The 18,949-nt window shown below is 44.1% G+C and overlaps 1 protein-coding gene across 2 annotated transcripts in view; it reads right to left on the bottom strand.

Moving 5' to 3' along the window:
• Positions 1-18,949, bottom strand: part of SNW1 (SNW domain containing 1) — a 1,165,034-nt gene that overhangs the window by 789,214 nt on the left and 356,871 nt on the right. For both annotated transcript variants that reach the window (XM_044074050.1, XM_044074049.1), the window contains exon 4: positions 11,363-11,458. In XM_044074050.1, coding sequence (XP_043929985.1) covers positions 11,363-11,458 — 96 coding nt within the window. The remainder of the gene's footprint in view (positions 1-11,362; positions 11,459-18,949) is intronic.

The following is an 18,949-nucleotide window of genomic DNA, read 5'->3' as shown; positions in this document are numbered from 1 at the left end:
GTAGTTGATTGTGCAGGATCAGATTGTTTTGCTGGGACAGTAGATGTGGTCTTTGAGGCAAGGTCCAAGCTGGGTATTGAGACAAGTTCCTTAGGATTGGGTACCAGTATTGGTGGGGCCAGTCCGGGGCAAATAATATCATCTTTGGCTTCTGTTGTCTGACATTTAGGAGGACCTTGGGTAGAAGAGGCAGAGGAGGAAAGGCGTAAACAGACAGGTTTTTCCAACTGAAGGATAGGGCGTCCACTTTCCATACTTGTCTGTGATAAGTCCTTGTGCAGAATCTTTTCAATGGATAATTCTGAGGAGAGGCAAATATATCTATTTCTGGGCTCCCCCATTTCTTGGTTATCATGCTGAATACTTGTGGATTTAGTTTCCACTCGTGAGGATCCATAAGGTTTCTGCTTAAATCGTCTGCCAGAGTGTTCTGTTTTCCTGGCAGGAATTGAGCTTGAAGATTTATTTGGTAGGTCAAAGCTGTGTCCCACAGTGCCATGGCTAGGCTGCAAAGTGGGTATGAGTGTGTGCCCCCTTGCTTGTTTATATACCACATGACTGTGGTGTTGTCTGTCTTTATCAGTAGTTGTCCTGGATGAAATAAGTCCTTGAAGGCTGTTAGGGAATTTTGAACAGCTAGCATCTCTTTCTGGTTGATATGTAGATGCATTTGATTTGGTGCCCATATGCCCTGAATGCATCTTCCTGCCATGTGGGCCCTCCAGGCATAATCTGATGCGTCTGTTGTTAAGGTTTGGCTGGCAGGGGGTACAGTGAAGGGCCGTCCCATGTTTTGGTGACAGGCCTTTGCCCACCATAGGAACTCCTGTTGCAGGCAGGGGATGAGAGGAATCATTGTTTCCAGACTGTGTGAATGCTGACTCCATAAACTTTTTAGGTACCATTGAAGTTTCCTCATATGCAGTCTTACATATGGAATTAGTAGGATGCAGGATGCCAGGAAGCCCAGAGCCTGCAGAATTTGTCTTGCAGAAGACTGGGTTTTTGTTGCCATCAGTTTGAAGTAAGTAGTCAGTTGCCTTTGTGTGTCTGGCGTGAGGTAAGCCATCTGGGTAGTTGTATGCAAGCTTGCACCCAGGAATGTTATCTTTTGAGAGGGTACTAGTTGTGATTTCTTTTCGTTTATTGTGTACCCTAGGCATGCTAGAAGCCCTTTCACAAACGCCAGGTGTTGTAGAAGAGTGTCCTTGTTCTCTGCTTGAATGAGACAGTCGTCCAAGTAAGGATATATATGAATACTTCTTTGTCTGCAAAATGCAATTAGTGGTGCCAGGCACTTTTAAAGACCCTGGGCGCAGTAGGCAGTCTTGAATCTGAGGTATCATCTGCACGACTGTCTTATTGGGACATGCAGGTATGCCTCTTTTAAGTCTAAAGTCACCAGCCAAGCATTCTTGCCCAGCATGGGCAGAAGCTGTTGCAAAGTGAGCATTTTGAATTTTGGAATGTCCAGGTATGTGTTCAAAATTGATAAATCCAGTATTGGCCGCCAGGCCTTGCCCTTTCTGGGTACCAAGAACAGTCTTGAGTAAAAACCTTGTCCTTTTTCCTGTTCTGGTACTGTCTGAATGGCCCCCATATCCATGAGGGATATAACCTGTTTCTGTGCCTCTGCCCATTGGTTTTTTGGCAGGTTTGGCCAACCATTTGTCAGTGGCAGAGTGTGGAACTGGAATCTGTATCCCTGTGATATGATGTTCAGTACCCACTTGTCCTGGGTTATTAACTGACAATTTTGAGCAAAAAGTGCTAATTTTCCCCCTATGGGTGCTGCCAAAAGAGAAGTGCTTGGTGTAGGCAGAGGGAAGTCATTGGGATTGCTTTCTGTAGGTTTGCGCTTTATCTCCTCCAGATTTGGAGGTGGATGCGCCCCATTGCTTTGACCTGTATGAGTCTTGAGCCTGGTACCTGGAGCCCTTAGGGCATCTGGATTTGCCCTTTTGAGCTCTGTCTGACAGTGGAAAGGACCAATTTTTTGTAGGCCAGTGTCTACTGAACCTAGGTGGCTGCACTTGTAAGAAATCTTTAACAGTTTGCATAGACTTAGCTTTGTCTTCCATTTTCTTTAAAACCTCTTCTGCCTTATTACCAAACAGAGAATCATGCTGTAAAGGTGCATCTAGCAATTTAGCTTTAACATGATCAGGCAAGTTTTGCTCCTTTAACCAGGCATGCCTCCTAATCACAGATCCAGTAACTGCGGCCCTGCAGGAGGCCTCCCAAAGAATCAAAACCACATTGCAAAGTATACTTTCCAACCTGTTCAGCTGCATGCAATAATTCTTGCAATTCCTTATTTTCTGCACATTCTGAAATCAATATAATTTTCTGTTTCAGCAATCCCATAACATGCTGTTGGTACTTAAGCATATGAAATTGACAGTTTAAGGCCCTGATTGCCAAGGTTGCAGATGTATACACCTTTTTTCCCCATCTGTCCAGTGCCCTGGAATCTATGTCGGAGGGGGTAGGGTTTTTTGCTGTTGAGGCCTTACCTCCCTTAGGACCCTGAGAAATAGTTTCAGGATCAGCAGCAGGGTTTCTAAATAAAAATTTATGAGAGTCAGGGACCCTGTAATACCAGTCAGGCTTACTGGGAGCCAGAGGTAAAGAGGGGTCAGGCTTGACTCCGAAAAAACATCATCCACAATGTCTAACACAGGGGGAATGGCTAAAAGCTTGTGCTGAGGGAGGAGGAGGAAATCCCTGAGCCTCTTTTTTGATTCTGAGAAGTCTTAACTCTCCCAGTGAAAATGCTCCCTCAAAGTATGCAAGGTTTGTCCAAATGAATAATTTTCAGGAGGAGATGCAGACGGAATAGACTCCTCAACATCAGAATCCTCATAGGGAGGTAAAGATAATTCCTGATCAGAAGAGGAATCAGAAGAAATAGAAACCCGATCTGAAGATTCATAGTCAGTGTCTTGCCTAGGCCTTTTATCTGGAGGGGGATGGGTACCCCTGATCAAGGTAATAAGGTCTTCAACCATTTTGATCATCTGTTTTTTAGGCATAGAGGCCTGTGCACGTGGCTCAGGCGTCGTTTTTTTAGTTTTGTAAGGTGTCTTTGCCTTTGGTTTTGCAGCTTTCGTCGGTTTGATATAAAAATGTTGAGGTCTGAATACACCCTTAGAAGCCGGTGCCTGCTCAGTGGCTCCGGACCCATTTGAGGAAGATAAATCTGTCAGTCCAATACCCTGAGTATCTTGCAGCATGCTGGACTCCACACGGGTGTCGGTAGAGGCCTGCGACTTGAAGGTAGTGGGTATCAGGGGCTGCAAAAGCACCTCACTGAGTACCGGCGAACCGACGACTGGCTTAGGAGAAGCTTCGTCGGTTTTGGATCTCGACTGCCTTTCTCTGTCCTTTTCTTTGCATTTTTTATGTACTCCAGCAGTTGGATTGCTATCCGACGACATCTCTGGGTAGTTAAATCTGTTTCCAAAATACTTAGATGCAAAAATATACCGACGCTTAATAGTGCGTTGGTTAAATCTAGCACAAAACCGAAAGCCAGGCACGTTGTGATCAGGGCCTAGGCAAGGAATACAGTATAAATGGAAATCCTTATGAGGCATTTGCTTCCCACAAGTAATACAATTATTAACTTTTTCTGACATCGGTAAAAAGCAAGAAAAAAGTTTCCCCAACGGGGTACTTAGCTTTATTTAAGACCTCGGTTCTGAAACTCAAACGCGAATATTTCTGTAGTTGGCTGACCGGCACTTGCGAAATGCTTCTGCTTCGGGCACCGCGCGGCAAGAAAGACTAAAGAAAATGGCACTGGCTGCATGTTTTATACCCCTGACGACCTGATGTCATGGAAGAGAAGACAGCAACCGACGCAGGACCCAAGACTTTGGAATTCAGGCCGATTGAGGGCAACCTACCAGCAGATTACCCAAATGTAATGACTGCAACAGTGAAACACGAAGAAAAAGTAGCTATGTACCTACCATAACGTTCCATGTTAGTTGTCTTCTTCTCGCCTTCTTTCTTGCTGGTTGGGTTCGGAGCCGATCCTCGGCTCCGACTCGGCCATCTTCAAAAGCTCGAGAGCTGCATACTGGCTCGAGGCCACCCCATATCCCATGATGCCTGGTGCTAGATACCCAGATCTCATTTGGTAAGTCTAACTGCAGACATAATAAGGAGAGGATCCTATCCTGGAATATATAAAACCTCCAGAGAGGCTACTAGACAGAAAGGAATAGCCAGAGAAGACTCAGCCAGTAAAAACAAAAAAACATAAGTAACTCTTCTCGGTCTACAAGGATAGGGGCTTGGAGGGTGGGAAGCAAGAAAGAAGGCGAGAAGAAGACAACTAACACGGAACCTTATGGTAGGTACATAACTTCTTTATGTTAAGTTGTCTATCTCGCCTTCATTCTTGCTGGTTGGGACAGCATCCCTAGCACCTAAAATCCTGGGTGGCTCATCAGAACAAACTCTTCAGAACAGTGGAACCAAAATCTGCTCTGTTTCTGGAAACCACATCCAACTTATAATGCGAAATGAAAGTATGTGGGGTAGCCCACGTAGCCGCAGCACAAATAGATTCCATTGGCAACCTAGCCTGAAAGGCCATCGAAGTTGCTAAAGCCCTGGTGGAGTGACCTTTTGGTTTAACAGCTAATTGTTTATTCCTCAGTTGATAGATAAATGTGATGATAGAAGTCAACCACCTGGACAAGGCTACTTTTGAGACTGGAGGACCTTGTTTACCTCAGCATAAGAAAGGAAAAGTTGGTCCGATTTCCTGATATCCTTAGTTCTCTGTAAATAGAAACGTAGTTGCCTGTGAACATCTAACTGATGCAACTTATATTCCGCCTTGTTGGAGTGGTTGGGAAAAAACACAGGAAAGTCTATGGACTGATTCAAATTATTTTCTGAAGGGACCTTAGGAAGGAAAGAAGGATTAGCCCTGAGAGCAACCCTATCATTGTGGAACACTAGGTACGGAGGACGGGTACAAAGAGCCTGCAGTTCCGAAACTCTTCTGGCTGAAGTAATGCCTACTAGAAAGGGAGTTTTCCAAGATAAAAACTTCAGGGAACAAGAAGCTGCAGGTTCGAACGGAGGCAATATTAGAGAAGCTAAAATCAAATTTAGATCCCACGGAGGTGGAGGAACTCTCACTGGGGGCCTGAGCAGAGTGGTCCCTTTGAGAAAGGCTCTACATAGCTTATGCGACATATTATTTCCCCGATAGGCCAATGTGAAAATTCGAAATGGCAGCTAACTGAACTCTAATTGTAGCGGAAGCGGACCCAGAATAAAACAGCTCCGCAAGAAAATCCAAAATGTGGTTTATAGGGGCTGAAAAGGGGTCTATACTTTTAGACTCTGCCCAGGAAGAAAAACGTTTCCACTTACTACCGTAAGTTTTTCTAGTGGTAGACTTGTGCGATGATAAAATAATTTCCCGCACAGACGGGGAGATATCTGGAAGCCTGGCTAAGGTTGGAAGTGGAGCAACCAAGCAGTAAGCTGGAGAGATTGCAGGGATTGGTGCAGCCCACCCGATTATGGATCAGAAGGTCTGGAACTGGGTCCAGATTCCAAGGCTGCTCGAGAAGATGATGATGCAGGAACGGGAACCATATTTGTCGAGACCAGTAAGGAGCAATGAGGATCATTTTGCAGCCCAAAATGGTAGCTTTCTGTATTCGTTTTGGAATAAGGGGAAACGGAGGGAATGCATAAAGAAGTCCCTGAGGCCAATTGTGGACTACAGCGTTTCTGGGGGAATGTCCGGGAAGTGGAAGGAGAGAGAAGAATTTGTTGCACTTGATGTTGAAGGGGGGTGGCAAAAAGGTCGCAGCAAGGCTGGCCCCATTTGAGGAATATTTGGTCCGCAACTACTTGATTCAGAGACCACTCGTGAGGCATGAGAATTGCTCTGCTCAGCCTGTCTGCTATGACGTTGGACTTCCCTGGGATATGCGTTGCGATCAGAAACAGTTGGGAAAAGATTGCCCAATGCCAGAGTCCAAGTGCTTCTCGACATAGGGGGTAGGACTTGGTTCCGCCCTGCTTATTGATGTACCACACTACTGACATATTGTCCGTTTGAATTGCAATGGTCCCGGTAGGAAGAGGTTCCTGAAGAGCTTGCAATGCTAGAAGCACAGCCCTCATCGCCAAGACATTTATATGCAGGTGGTACTCGTGAGGTTGCCAGGTGCCTTGGACTGTCCTGCCCTGATAATGCCCCCCCTCCCGATCAGGGAAGAGTCCGTGGTAACTGTAGCAACTGGGGGGGGGGGTACAAATGGTCTGCCTAGGGGTACTGATGTGGAGACCATCCACCATGCAAGGTGCTTTTTGCATGCTTCTGTAATCATGATCATGTGAGACATGGGAAGCTGCTGGAAGGACCATTGGGTGAAAAGCAGCCACTGGAGGATCCACATGTGAAAACGAGCTATAGGAACAAGTATGATCGCTGCTGCCATGAGACCTAGAGTTTGGAGGACGAACCTGGCTTGAATTCTCTTGCATGCTAATAAGACCTGCACATGTTGACGAATCACTAATACCCCGTCTGGTGGAAGGCTCGCTGACATGTCTTTTGTATTTAAATTTGCGCCTATAAAGGTGATAGACTGACAGGGCAACAATGCAGACTTTTTGAAATTTATTGAGATACCTAGTCTGGAGCAAGTCTCGATAGTGTAGTCTCTGGCTCGCAGAAGGTGATGCCTGGTGGTAGCAGTAAGGAGCCAGTCATCTAGATATGGAAACACCTGGAATCCTTGTCGTCTCAGGTGAGCGGTTAATACTGCCATACATTTGGTGAACACCCTGGGGGCTGTGGTGAGACCAAAGGGCAGAGCTCTGAAGTGGTAATGGCTGGCTCCCAGCCGGAAGTGAAGGAATCTTCTGGAGCGTCTGTCCATTTTGACATGGTAGTACGCATCCTGAAGATCTATAGAGCACATCAAATTGTCCTGACCCAGAAAGGGCAAAATAGACTGTAGCGTGACCATCTGAAACTTTGTTCTTTGTACAGACCTGTTCAGTCTGCTGAGATCCAAATGGGTCTCCAGTCTTTTTCAGTACCAAAAAGAACCTTGAGTAAATTCCGGATCCTTGCTGGTCTGCTGAGACTTGCTGGATGGCCCTTTTTCTTAGCAGTTCTGTAATTTCTTGTACTGCTTGATCCCTTAGATTGGGTGGAACATCTGGAAGGGACTTGTTTGACACTACAGGAGTGCGAACAAAGGGTATTCTGCAGCCTCCGGATATAACTGACTGTACCCATTTGTCTTGTGTTATGGCTTGCCAGGCTCTTGGGTACAGCGATAATCTTCCCCCGACTGCCTCCGGAGGTGGGCAGTCGGGCAACCCTTCAGGGATGGTGGGAGGACTTCTCAGAGAAGGATTCTCTGCTGGCCTGTTTTTGCAGACCCCCTCTGCCACGAGGGCGACGTCTATTATTGTTCCCTCCTCTGCCCCTGGATGGGAACTCGCCACGTGTGTCCGGCAAGGCTCCCTGAGATTTCCAGAACCACATCTTTCCACTCTTCTGACCCTTGGGATATGGTCTGGAAGGAGTGGAAAAATGGACTCCCACGGCAGAGAGAGTCTTGCCTTCCTGTTCACACCTGGTAAGGGTGTCCTTCACCTGTGATCTAAAAAGAGAGGAACCATCAAAGGGGGTGTTGGTGAAAGACGCGCTGAAAGGTTCAGCGAAGTTACATAGCCGCATCCAAGCGTGTCTCCTTAGAGCAACACCTGTGCCTGCGGCTCTACTCGCACCATCGGCTGCATAAGAAATGAGCCTCATGGAGGAGTTCACCACTGAATTAAGAGTCGCCAGCTGGGAGGCTGCCTTAGCCCGGGACCCTCAGCTAATGGATCTTGGAGGGTATCTCCAAGCTCTTTAAGGAGATCCCTTTGAAGGCGGGTAAAGTGGCACAAATAATTCAGAGACTGCATAGAAAAGGTCGCTGAAGAGAACATCCGCTTCCCATATCTGTCCATAGTCCTGGACTCCTTGTTAGGGGGATGGACAGATGAAGAAGTTTCAGCCAACTCCTTCTTTGTGGCTGCCGCTACCACCATGGCATCAACAAGGACACCTTTGGTCAAAAACTGTTTATCCTGTGGTGCCGTTATGAATTTAGCGGGTCTTCTGGGGGTGGGTTCCACTGTGTCTGGAGCTAACCATGCCTTCCGAGCCACCACGGACATCAGTGGGTTGAAAGGCAGAGACAACCAGGAGGTGGAAGGTCAGTATCCAAACGCATCCAGGAATACCGACTCATCCTCGGAGGGCCTTAGGGTAGTCCAGTTCCCCCTCTGCCTGAGCATCTCAAGGATGTCTGAGAAGGAGACATCTTCAGAGGGGGGATCTCGGGGACCCTTCTGAATCCTCCAAGTCGGTATCTGATGTGACAGACTCAGGGGAGTCAACATGCTTCCTCTTGCATTTCCTCTTACGAGGTGGCTCCTCTGAATGATCAGGGGAGGCCTCGGAAGAGGAAAATATACCCAATGGGGTGCCCTGGAGCATTGGTTCCCCACTCTTGGGGTCTGGAGGAGGGACAGAGGCAGACGCAGGCACCATAGTGGGAGGAGCCGGTAGGGTGATCGTGGGGCTGACTCAGGGGCCAGCACACTCCTCATGACCTCGAAGGTGTCCCTGCTCGGATGCCGAGAAGGCTCCGGTTCTGAAGAGACTGGAATCTCTCTCCGCACCGAGGGGGACGGCTCCAAAGCCGATGTAGGAGCCGAGCTCACCTGCGCAGAAGCTCCTAGAGGGAGAATGGGGTCGGACAAGGGTCCGATGCCACTCGCCCTCTCGGAGCCGACGAGGGAGTCTCGGCACCCAGACCTTTCCAAGGACAGTACCAAAGAAGTGATCAGAGCTGACAACGGAACCGAAGCAGAATGTATCGGTGCCGACGGTTCCACGACCCGAACCCCAACAAACTCCGGCTCCGAGCTCAAGGAAGGAGACGGAGGAGGAATAACTGCAGATATGGATGGAGCAGACACCTGATGAGAGGGGCTGGACAACATTTTTGCTAGGGCCTGCGATTTTAACAGCCTACTGACCACTCTCTCCACACCATGATTGGATAGTCTTGAGGACCGAGAAGAGTGGGACCGATGACTGTGCTCCAATTGGAGCAGAGCAGACTCCAGGGAAGGAGACCTAGATCTCTTTTGACTCCCCTTTGGCTCCGAAGGGAGAGTCGGAACCGACTGGGAGACAGGTAAATCTGTTTCAGCCGGAACCGAGGCTGAAGGAACAGCTTCAGCCATCGACGGCTCCGAACTGGGAGCCGAAGATTTTGGTGGCTTAGAGGCCTTCACAGGTTAGAGTCTTAGCCCTTGAATCCTGTTTAAGTAATCCACGTAGGATTAACTTATTTTTACGCTCCTGCAGGACTCTTGGGCAGAATATGGCAAACCGAACAAGAGTCCTGCAGGTGCATGGCGCCGAGACAATAGACAAAAGAAGTGTGACCATCTGTCAGAGACATCTTCTTACAGCATGAGTCATACTTCTTGAATCCGGACACCTTGGTATCCTTGGACATCCCTGAAAAGGAATAGGGAAAAAAATCAAGGACAACAGACTAAAGAAATTCGGATGTAACTACTACCACACACACAGTTAAGACACCCAAAACACAGCCAAGAACTGACAATATTGTATAAAGATAAGCTAAACAAAACTAACTAAGTAAGATCTAAAAGTTTTTTTTTTTTTCTGGAATAGAGAAAGTGAAAAAGGTTAGCCTCTAATTTAAACGGCTACCTAAGAAAAGGAAGGGGGAGGGGAAAACTCTCTAACTAAAATGAGTTTTCTGAAGGGATAGGGGAAAGTAAAGAAAGAATTATAGATACTACAAATATATATATCTATATATAGAAAGGTTAACTAGTATAAACAATCTACACTAACAAGCTAAAAATTTTTATGAAAAAATGAGTAAATAATGAAAATATATGACCTGAGCCAGTAAAACAACTTCACAGCAGAAGCGGCAAACGAGATCTGGGTATCTAGCGCCAAACATCATGGGATATGGGGTGGCCTCGAGCCAGTATGCAGCTCTCGGGCTTTTGAAGATGGCCGAGTCGGAGCCGAGGATCGGCTCCAAACCCAACCAGCAAGAATGAAGGCGAGATAGACAACTTAACATGATGTAGTTTCATACATACCTGTGTATGTATATACACACACACACACACACATATACACATATACACACACATATATACACACACTACATATAGGAACCATTACTTCAGTTCATTGTAATTACAGTTGACATCTCTTTTCTTGACTCAGTTTGGTCATCAAAATGATTTGCGACAGTTGTGCAATATCACTATATTAACAGGGTTGAGCAACACCCCCTTTCCTGAGTAGTGTGCAATCTCAGAGTTGTGTAGTACGGGGATATGGGGGGGGGCTTGCCCCCCCTTCAAACAAAAAGACTTTAAAAGTTGCATGCTCCAAGGATATCTCTTGGAGCTTGTGCCAGTGTCAACATTATATTATGTTTTCAATTAATTCCTGTCAACGATTTATTTATTTATTTTTTAAGAACACCTGTATACAGACACACGCATGCACACAAGCCTACATACTTTTTATATTTTTCCCTTACAGTTAAACAGGAAGCTGAACCCCTGTCTATTGGGGCCCTTTTCAAAAATGTTCAGAGCAGACAAGATGCGCATCTTTCTACACAATGGCCCTCTACTCCAGATGGCTGATCAGTGATCAGGCTCCTATAAATATTTTATGTAGAGCCAAATATTTTATGTAGACCATCTCCTGTGAGGCTGGTAAACTGCAGTACTACAGAACATCTGCCAAACTAGCACTGCTATAGAGAGACTGTCTTGCCCCGAGGGAAACTGTCTCTGATAGTCTCAGTTCTTCCCCCTCACACAATACATCATTCACAAGCTTGGGTCTATAGCATTGTGAACTCCGGGGATACACAGGTACAGCTGTGTGTCTGCTTGCCATGTAGCTTTTCACCCTGTCTTTCACATTACTTGCTCAGTATATCATAATCAATGCACATTATTATTCCTGGCTTATGGGTTTTACTGACTTCACAGCAGAGTAGTGATGTAGTTGCAAACTGAATACAGTGCATGATAACTGAAGAGCCAGTCTCATGTCTTAGTACTCTGCAGATGTTTCACAAAGCATTTCTCGTCTACAGCCTGACTATGCCTATTAACATTTACAACAGTTCAATGTATTATCAACACCTGATTACTTCACACATTGCATTCCAATGTTCAATCCAACATCAAAATCACAGTCAGGAAAGTAGTGTCAAACTTTCAGCCTTACCTCTCGAACTGATTCGTCATCTGGCTTTTGTAATGAAGGATCATCCTCCTCTAGAACTTCTTTTGGAATCAAGTCAGTAAACTTGCTGAATATTACCTAATAAGAAAAATACACACATGTAAAAGAAGAAAGCAAGACAACAAAGTACAGCTACTTTACAAAAAAAATTAACTTAAAGCAACATTTCTTGAAGAAGGAACCCAACTTTAGTCTACAAAATCAATACTCAAACGTGTGTACTTTATGGTGATTAAAGACTACAGATGATTACCTCCTGCTGGTTTGGGAGCTCAGAAGTACAGACAGTAAATCTGCAATACAATTCCCTGAATAAGCCCATCTTCACCTTGCATGTCCAATTCACCCCTCTAGCCCCTACTACCTTTTCTGTTAGCAGCTAGCTCACTGAAATTGCTGACCTACTCCTATGTTTACACCCAGCTGCTAACCTACACAGATCCATGTAGCCTGCAGACTCTGCACTGGTTATTTTAAAAGGTTAGTAAATGTAATTTATTTTGATGCTTATGCCATGTTACTGGATCCAAGTGTAGCATGTTATTGCTTATCATACCTATTAAAATACTGGAATAGTTTTGAAATTGAACTTTTTATTTTTGCTGAGAAATGCAAAATTCTGTGAATGGCTAAATTAACTGATGCATGCAAATGTGAACTAACACAATTAATCTAATTGTTATTTGTCTCAATGATGACATCTGTGCATGGCAATATTACATGTAGAACTCCAGTTTCAGACACAGAAAGTTAACTATTACATTATTTTGTCTGTAAGTATTAGCACAATACTTGCGGACAAAAAGAACTGTTACTGCAAACTACAGCAAACTCACCAAAATAATCCTCAGAAGTTCTGGTCAAGTATCAGTAAACTCCTTCTCCCAGGGCACTCTCGTACACCTACCCCACTAGGGGCCAATCTAAATACCCCCCATCAAACTGTCAATGCCTTCAATACTTTCTTCACAGAGACCATACAATCGCTAGCCAGTCAAGTAACCCCAAATAACTCAAGTCTTCCTACCACCATACCTGGCTCTCTACCAACATTCAATTTGCAACCCATCTCTACCACACTCATCTACAAATTCATCCAAAAACTTAAGCCTTGCACTCCTTCTGCTGACCAGCTACCGTCTGAATACCTGTAAAAAGCAGCCAAAGTAATTGCCTATCCTATATCCATCCTCATAAATAGAACCATTAAGGAGGGAACCATTCCAGACATCTGGAAAATCTCCCATATTATCCCCCTACATAAAGGTGGTAACTCAAATGATTACTCTAACTACCGGCCAATAGCTCTTTTATCACCCTTAGCAAAAATTATGGAGAAATGCATCCACCGTCAACTATTAAACCATTTCTCTCAACATAACATAATAGCTAAATGCCAGCATGGCTTTAGGCCATCACAAAGTACCACAGTTGCCCTATTATCATTTACAGATGCCATCAATAGAAATCGCAATAAAAACAACTTCTCATCTGCACTTTATTGACCTCTCAAAAGCTTTTGACATGGTAAACCACACCCTTCTTATAAACATTCCTGAATCCCTTTCCCTTGACTCTCTGGCTGTTCAATGGTTCAGGACCTACCCTCAGCAATAGGCAACAGGCAGTTCTCTGGGAAAATAATATATCATCCCTCCTGCCAGTCACCCTTGGAGTCCCTCAGGGCTCTAGTCTAGGACCTCTTCTTTACTCACTATTTATCAATGACCTCCATGTAGGAATTCCTCAAGCCAGTTGCATTCAATATGCAGATGATTCTACGCTAATATATTCAGCAAACTCCCCATCAGAACTACATTCTCTAACTCAGAAGGTATTTAACATAGTAGAGGCATGGTTCTCGAAACGTTGCCTCCTTCTCAATGCTAAAAAAACTAAGGTCCTACTCTTTTACACCCAGTAGTAAGTCCTCCGCCATAGATTTCTCAGTCAGTTCCAATAATGGCACCCTTATATCCCCCGACTCTACCACTAAACTGTTAGGAATTACTATTGACAATAACCTTAATTTTGATAGCCATATAAACACCACCATAAAAACAGTCAACAGAAAAATAGGCTCCTTATACAAAATCAAACCTTTCTTAACTCCAACAGCCAGAACCAAGATTGCTCACTCCCACTTAATCTCAACTCTTCTATAAGACTCAGCCATATATACTAACCTAAAGAAAAATAATGTTATCAAACTAGCTAATTCTTATAATAACATCGCCAGATTTGCCACTGGCAATCACTTTAGAACTCACCACTGTCTGAATCTACTGCAGCTAGGCTGACTTGAACTACAAAACCATCTGATATTTTCCAAGTCACCATTGCCCACAAGATATTCTACCAACCTAACAGCACTCCTATACTCTCCAAACTCATAAACCCCTACAAAAATCTTAATTCACTACGCTCTTCTAACAAACTGCTAGCTAGCATAAGCAAGTCTAACAACTTGGCTGGAAATTCCCTGTTCTCTAACATAGCGGGGAAAAACTGGAACCTACTACCAAATGAACTAACTTTACTTTCTTCCTTGCCTCTCTCTAAACAAAACCTCAAAAGACACCTCAAAACACATTGGTTATGCCCCTGCAGCAACTCTGACTAATCTTCTTCTTTCACTACTTATATCTCCTTTCCCCACTTTATTTACTAAAACTTTACTGCTTACCCCTTGGACCCAGGACTGTAACTAGTAAACTCAAATCAACGTACTGTGTGTATTCTATCCTGTTAATGTACTGAAATTCCTCATGTATCATACTGTATAATAATTTATCATAGTTTATGTCACTTTTCTACTGAAAATACCTATTTTAATATTACTTGTACTTTTTATTGAAATCCTTTCACTTACTCTGTAACAATATTGGTTTTAATTTCTATTTGCTACTACTGGAGCTTTTCTCCCCAGGCCTCTACTGAAAATGGAAATATATCTAGTTAGACTAGCCCGGTTAATAAATGTAAAATAAATAAATAAAATAAAATAAACTATTGAGAAGTCACTATATAACTTGCAGTTTTACAAGTAAGAGTTTAAAGGCACTCTTGACCGATTATCTGCAGTGAGATTACAAATAAGACTTGCAGGGAAACAGCACTCAAATTGCTTACTAACTTGTAAAAGTAGGCCAATTCCACTCTATTTTTCAGTGCACAGTCATGACTCAAGTTTGCCCATAGATTTCTCCCTGCTAAAATTTGAGACAGGGCATGTATAGCGCAAAGGAAATGGAATAACTTTGCTCGCACACATCTTCCATATCCTGGCTGACCAAGTACTTCAATAGATACAACACACGATGTGCATCGTAAGTGAGAAGATACATTTCTGTAAAAAAAACTTATTCCTGGAATAAATGCCCTACAATGAGTATTTGTAAAAGTATAAATATCTGCACTGTTATGTTAAGTACAGGCTCGGAGTCCTTCCTGCAGGTTTACTTTCAGAATTTCTAGCCCTTTAATTCATACCACTTCCCCTATGTGCATCCATACCTCCCCAGACGCGGAGTAAACTAAGATAACACAGCTTTCCAACTTCCTCAGGCTGCAGAGATACACATCTACTCTGTTCTATGCATTGTTTTTGTTAAGTAATGTGCTTTTATTTTTAAATACATTTTAAAGGCAGAAGAAACTTGTATAGCAGTTACCTTTGTGATAACTCGGTGTGTCATCTTCACACTGAGCATGCCCACAGTGATTACCACTTGCTGGCGTGGGAGCTGCTACCAGCTTTGTTCCCTTCCCTCCCCCAAATTCCCAGCCAGCCCACATTCCATTATATGTATGGTACCTGGTGTCAATCAGAACTCCAACTACTCCCCAGCCCTCTGGCAGACACACAATTAGTGATATTCCTGGTCACATTTCTTCATACAATATTCCAGCCAACCAGACTTTAAGCAAAACCCTCCCCTCTTTTCCTCTCCAACCATCCAATAGATTCTTCTGCTTTTTCTTTTACATACCCTCCCAGTAACTACCCTTATTGTACTTCCTAGTTTTACAATAATTTCTTCCTCTTACCTTCTTATAATCCCTCCTTCTAACTACTCCCTAGTTTTACCATATATTTTACTGTTCACCTTCACCATTCCTCTTCTATCATGTCTTTCAATTTCATTATTCCATATCTACAATGCTACTACTGTAAAAAATGATTATCCCTCACAACTGCTGCCTTTCTTGTATCTTACAAACTCCTAACTCTATATACATCTCTCCATATCCACCCCAGCCATTTCCCAAACATTACACATTTCTGTTAACAGACCCCCCCACCAAGTCTCTTGTTCACCTCTTCAAAATAAAGTGGCACACCCACAACAGTGTAATCAACAAGCCTTTACCTAGACCAAGGCTAAAATTCAACCACCCTTATACTTTCTCCCAGTTTTGTTCACTTAAAAACATGAGGTGACATCCATCCATCCTAACCCAGATCCTGCAACCACTAACATCTGCCACATTACAAAAACAGTCATCCCCTCAAAACCATACAGTCTCCACTTATACACAGCTAACCTTACAAATATAAGAAACAAAATTACTGATGTGCATGCCTGCATAGCCTACCACCCCCAGATATGTTAGAGGCCACATACACTTGGGTTAAACAAGAAATAGAAGATGAAGAAATCTTACTGCAGGGATACACCACCTTAGGATTTGACAAACTATAAACAAGGTGGTGGGAAAGCCATTATCTGTGTGAATATTTTAAACCTCTAGGTCTTAAAGAAGCCCACACCCACTCTTCAATTAATTAAGTTGCAAAGATGCTATCTACAATGGTCACAAAATTCTTTGCATTATAGGAGTGGACTTTACCCCATTAAATAAGCCACTGCTGAAGAAAGTACAATTATATAAGTTGAACTTGCCATAACTGCAGATGTTTGAATGATTACTGCTGCAGTAGTCTTAGCTATACAGGTTACATTCTGCCAAGAATACAACAGCTGGCCAGTTTCCAAACCTTCAGGGTACCTTCCATGTGTTCAAACTGTCAGGCAGCTCAAGCTAAGCTGACTAAAAGACATGCTTGGGAGCGAAGCTCTACAGAGCTTTACTGCCACAAAAGAGTACATTCCTCTGAGGCTTTCAAGGATTAATGGACAGCTTGTACTTTCTGTTGTTTAGCAGATAAGGTCACTTTGGGGGGGGGGCTTCCATTTTCTTCAATTTGTTGACGTCTTGTTACTTTTCTCTTCACAAAATTTATTTTAAAGCTAGGAGTTTTGTGTTTTAACAGACTGTCTTAACACTGTAATGTATTTTTAAATGGAGCACTTGTACTTGGCAGTTGGAAATATCTCATGCAGTCTTTCAGGAAAAAAAGGCAAAGACTCTGCCAATCAAAGAATGTGCAACTACAGGATCTGGTGGCACAGAGAGATATCAACAAGCTAGATCATCATCAGTGGAAAACCGTTGGCCCAAATCAGCCTGCCAAGTTCGCACATAAAGTACAGTTTTGTACCTACCATAAATGTAGATGTTAGAGTGTATACCCTGCTGTAGTCATCACACTTGGGTTATCCTGTCGTCAGGCGGTCCTGCAGTCGGCCTGAATTCCAAAGTCTTGGTCCGGCGTCTGTTGCTGTCGCTTCTTCCCTGACGTCAGTGCGCCAGGGCTATATTAAGAGGCATCCAACACCATTTTCTTCAGTTTTTCTTGCCCCAGATGTCAGGTGCCCCCCCAAAAGGTGGTCAGTAGATAGTACCAATAATAAAAGTTTAGCACAAACAAAACATCCCTCCAGCTATAAGCAAATACACCACAAAAGTTGTATCAGATTTTAAGGTATTGAAAAGGTTTCAGTTAGTTCAGAGGGGATGGAGGGAGGGTAACCTGGACTGCAGCAGGGTATACACTCGAACATCTACACTTATGGTAGGTACAAAACTGTACTATGTTCATCGTGTTACCCTGCTGCAGTCATCACACTTGGGTTGAATCCCAAAGCTAAAGATGGGAGGTGGAGTCAAACAGGGTTAGAGGAGGCTAGAAGGTCCTGCAAAACTGCAGTGGTGAAGCCAGCTCTAGACTTAGAGTAAAGTGGTATGTGATAGTGTTTGGTGAAGGTGTGTACTGAACTCCAAGTTGCAGCTTCCAGAATATCCTTGGTTGGCACCCCCCTGAGGAAGGCTGCAGATGTAGCTGCTGCCCTGGTGGAGTGGGGCCTTATGCTAGCAGGAACTGGTTTTCCATGATGGGTGTAGCAAAAACGTATGCAATGTCCTATCCATTTGGAAATGGTCTGTTTTGAGATAGCCTTTCCTTGTGATGCTGTAGCATAGGATACAAAAAGCTGGTCAGATTTTCTGAAAACCTTAGTTTTATCCAAGTAGTAACATAGTTGCCTGTGAATGTCCAAGGAGTGCAAGAGTCTTTCTCCTTTGTTCTGTGGATTTGGGAAGAAGGTGGGTAAATGGATGGTTTGATTTAGAGCCACACTGGATACCACCTTTGGCATAAAGGAGGGGTTAGTTTGTAGAGAAACTCTGTCTTGATGAAAAATGAGGAAAGGTTCTACTGCCATTAGTGCCTGTAGCTCTGAGACTCTTCTGGCTGAAGTAATTGCTAGCAGCAGGGCAGTCTTCCATGATATAAACTTTAAATCAGCTGAGAAAGCTGGCTCAAAAGGTGGCAGCGTAAGGTTTTTCCAGAACAAAGTTGAGGTCCCAAGTTGGTGTTGGTGCTGTCCTGGGAGGCCTAATGTTTTTGGCCCCTCTGAGGTACTGCCTTAGAAGTGGATGTGAAAATAAGGGAGGATCCGTGTTGTAGTGAGCAGAAATAGCTGAGGTGTGGATTTTAATAGATGAAAAAAAAAGTCCTTTGTGTAACATCTCAGTTAAATATTGTAGAATCTGAGGTATGTCCGGCTCAAGGGTATTTTGGCCTTTAGCTTGGTTCCAGGCACAAAATCTTTTCCATTTGTCTGAGTAGGCTTTCCTGGTGCTGGGCCTCCTGGCCTCCAGAATGACATCCATAACAGAAAGAGGAGCTGGCTGGTTGCTTAGGTGATGTGCCATGCAGCCAAATTTAAGGTTTTGAGCTGGCTGTGTAGAATCTGACTGTCTTGCTGTGTGAGCAGATGAGGAATTTGTGGTAAAATCCATGGTGGGCCGTGGGCCATGTTCCTTAGTAGTGGGTACCAGTGCTGGCGTGGCCAGTCTGGGGCAATGAGTATCATTCGGGGTCTCTCCATCCTGACTTTCAGCAGCACTTTTGTGAGAAGCGGCAATGGAGGAAAGGCATACACTGTCAGCATTTTCCAACTGAATGAGAGTGCGTCCACTTTCCAAGCTTGATGGTGAAATGTCCGGGTGCAACATTTTGATAGCTGATAGTTTTGGGGGTTGGCAGTTCTATGTTCGGGCGCCCCCATTTTTGAGTTATCATTGCAAATACTTGTGGATCCAGTTTCCACTCGTGGGGATCCATGATGTTCCTGCTTAGGTCGTCTGCCAATGTGTTCCTTTTTCCTGGCAGGAATTGAGCTTGTAATTGAACTTGGCAAGCCAGTGCTGTGTTCCACA

The sequence above is a fragment of the Protopterus annectens genome, chromosome 6.part0 (genome assembly GCF_019279795.1).
Source record: "Protopterus annectens isolate FY-2018-M chromosome 6.part0, PAN1.0, whole genome shotgun sequence".
In the NCBI taxonomy this organism is placed as follows: domain Eukaryota; kingdom Metazoa; phylum Chordata; order Ceratodontiformes; family Protopteridae; genus Protopterus; species Protopterus annectens.
The sequence above is the reverse complement of the archived record's forward strand: the minus strand, read 5'-3'. Positions and strand labels throughout refer to the sequence as shown.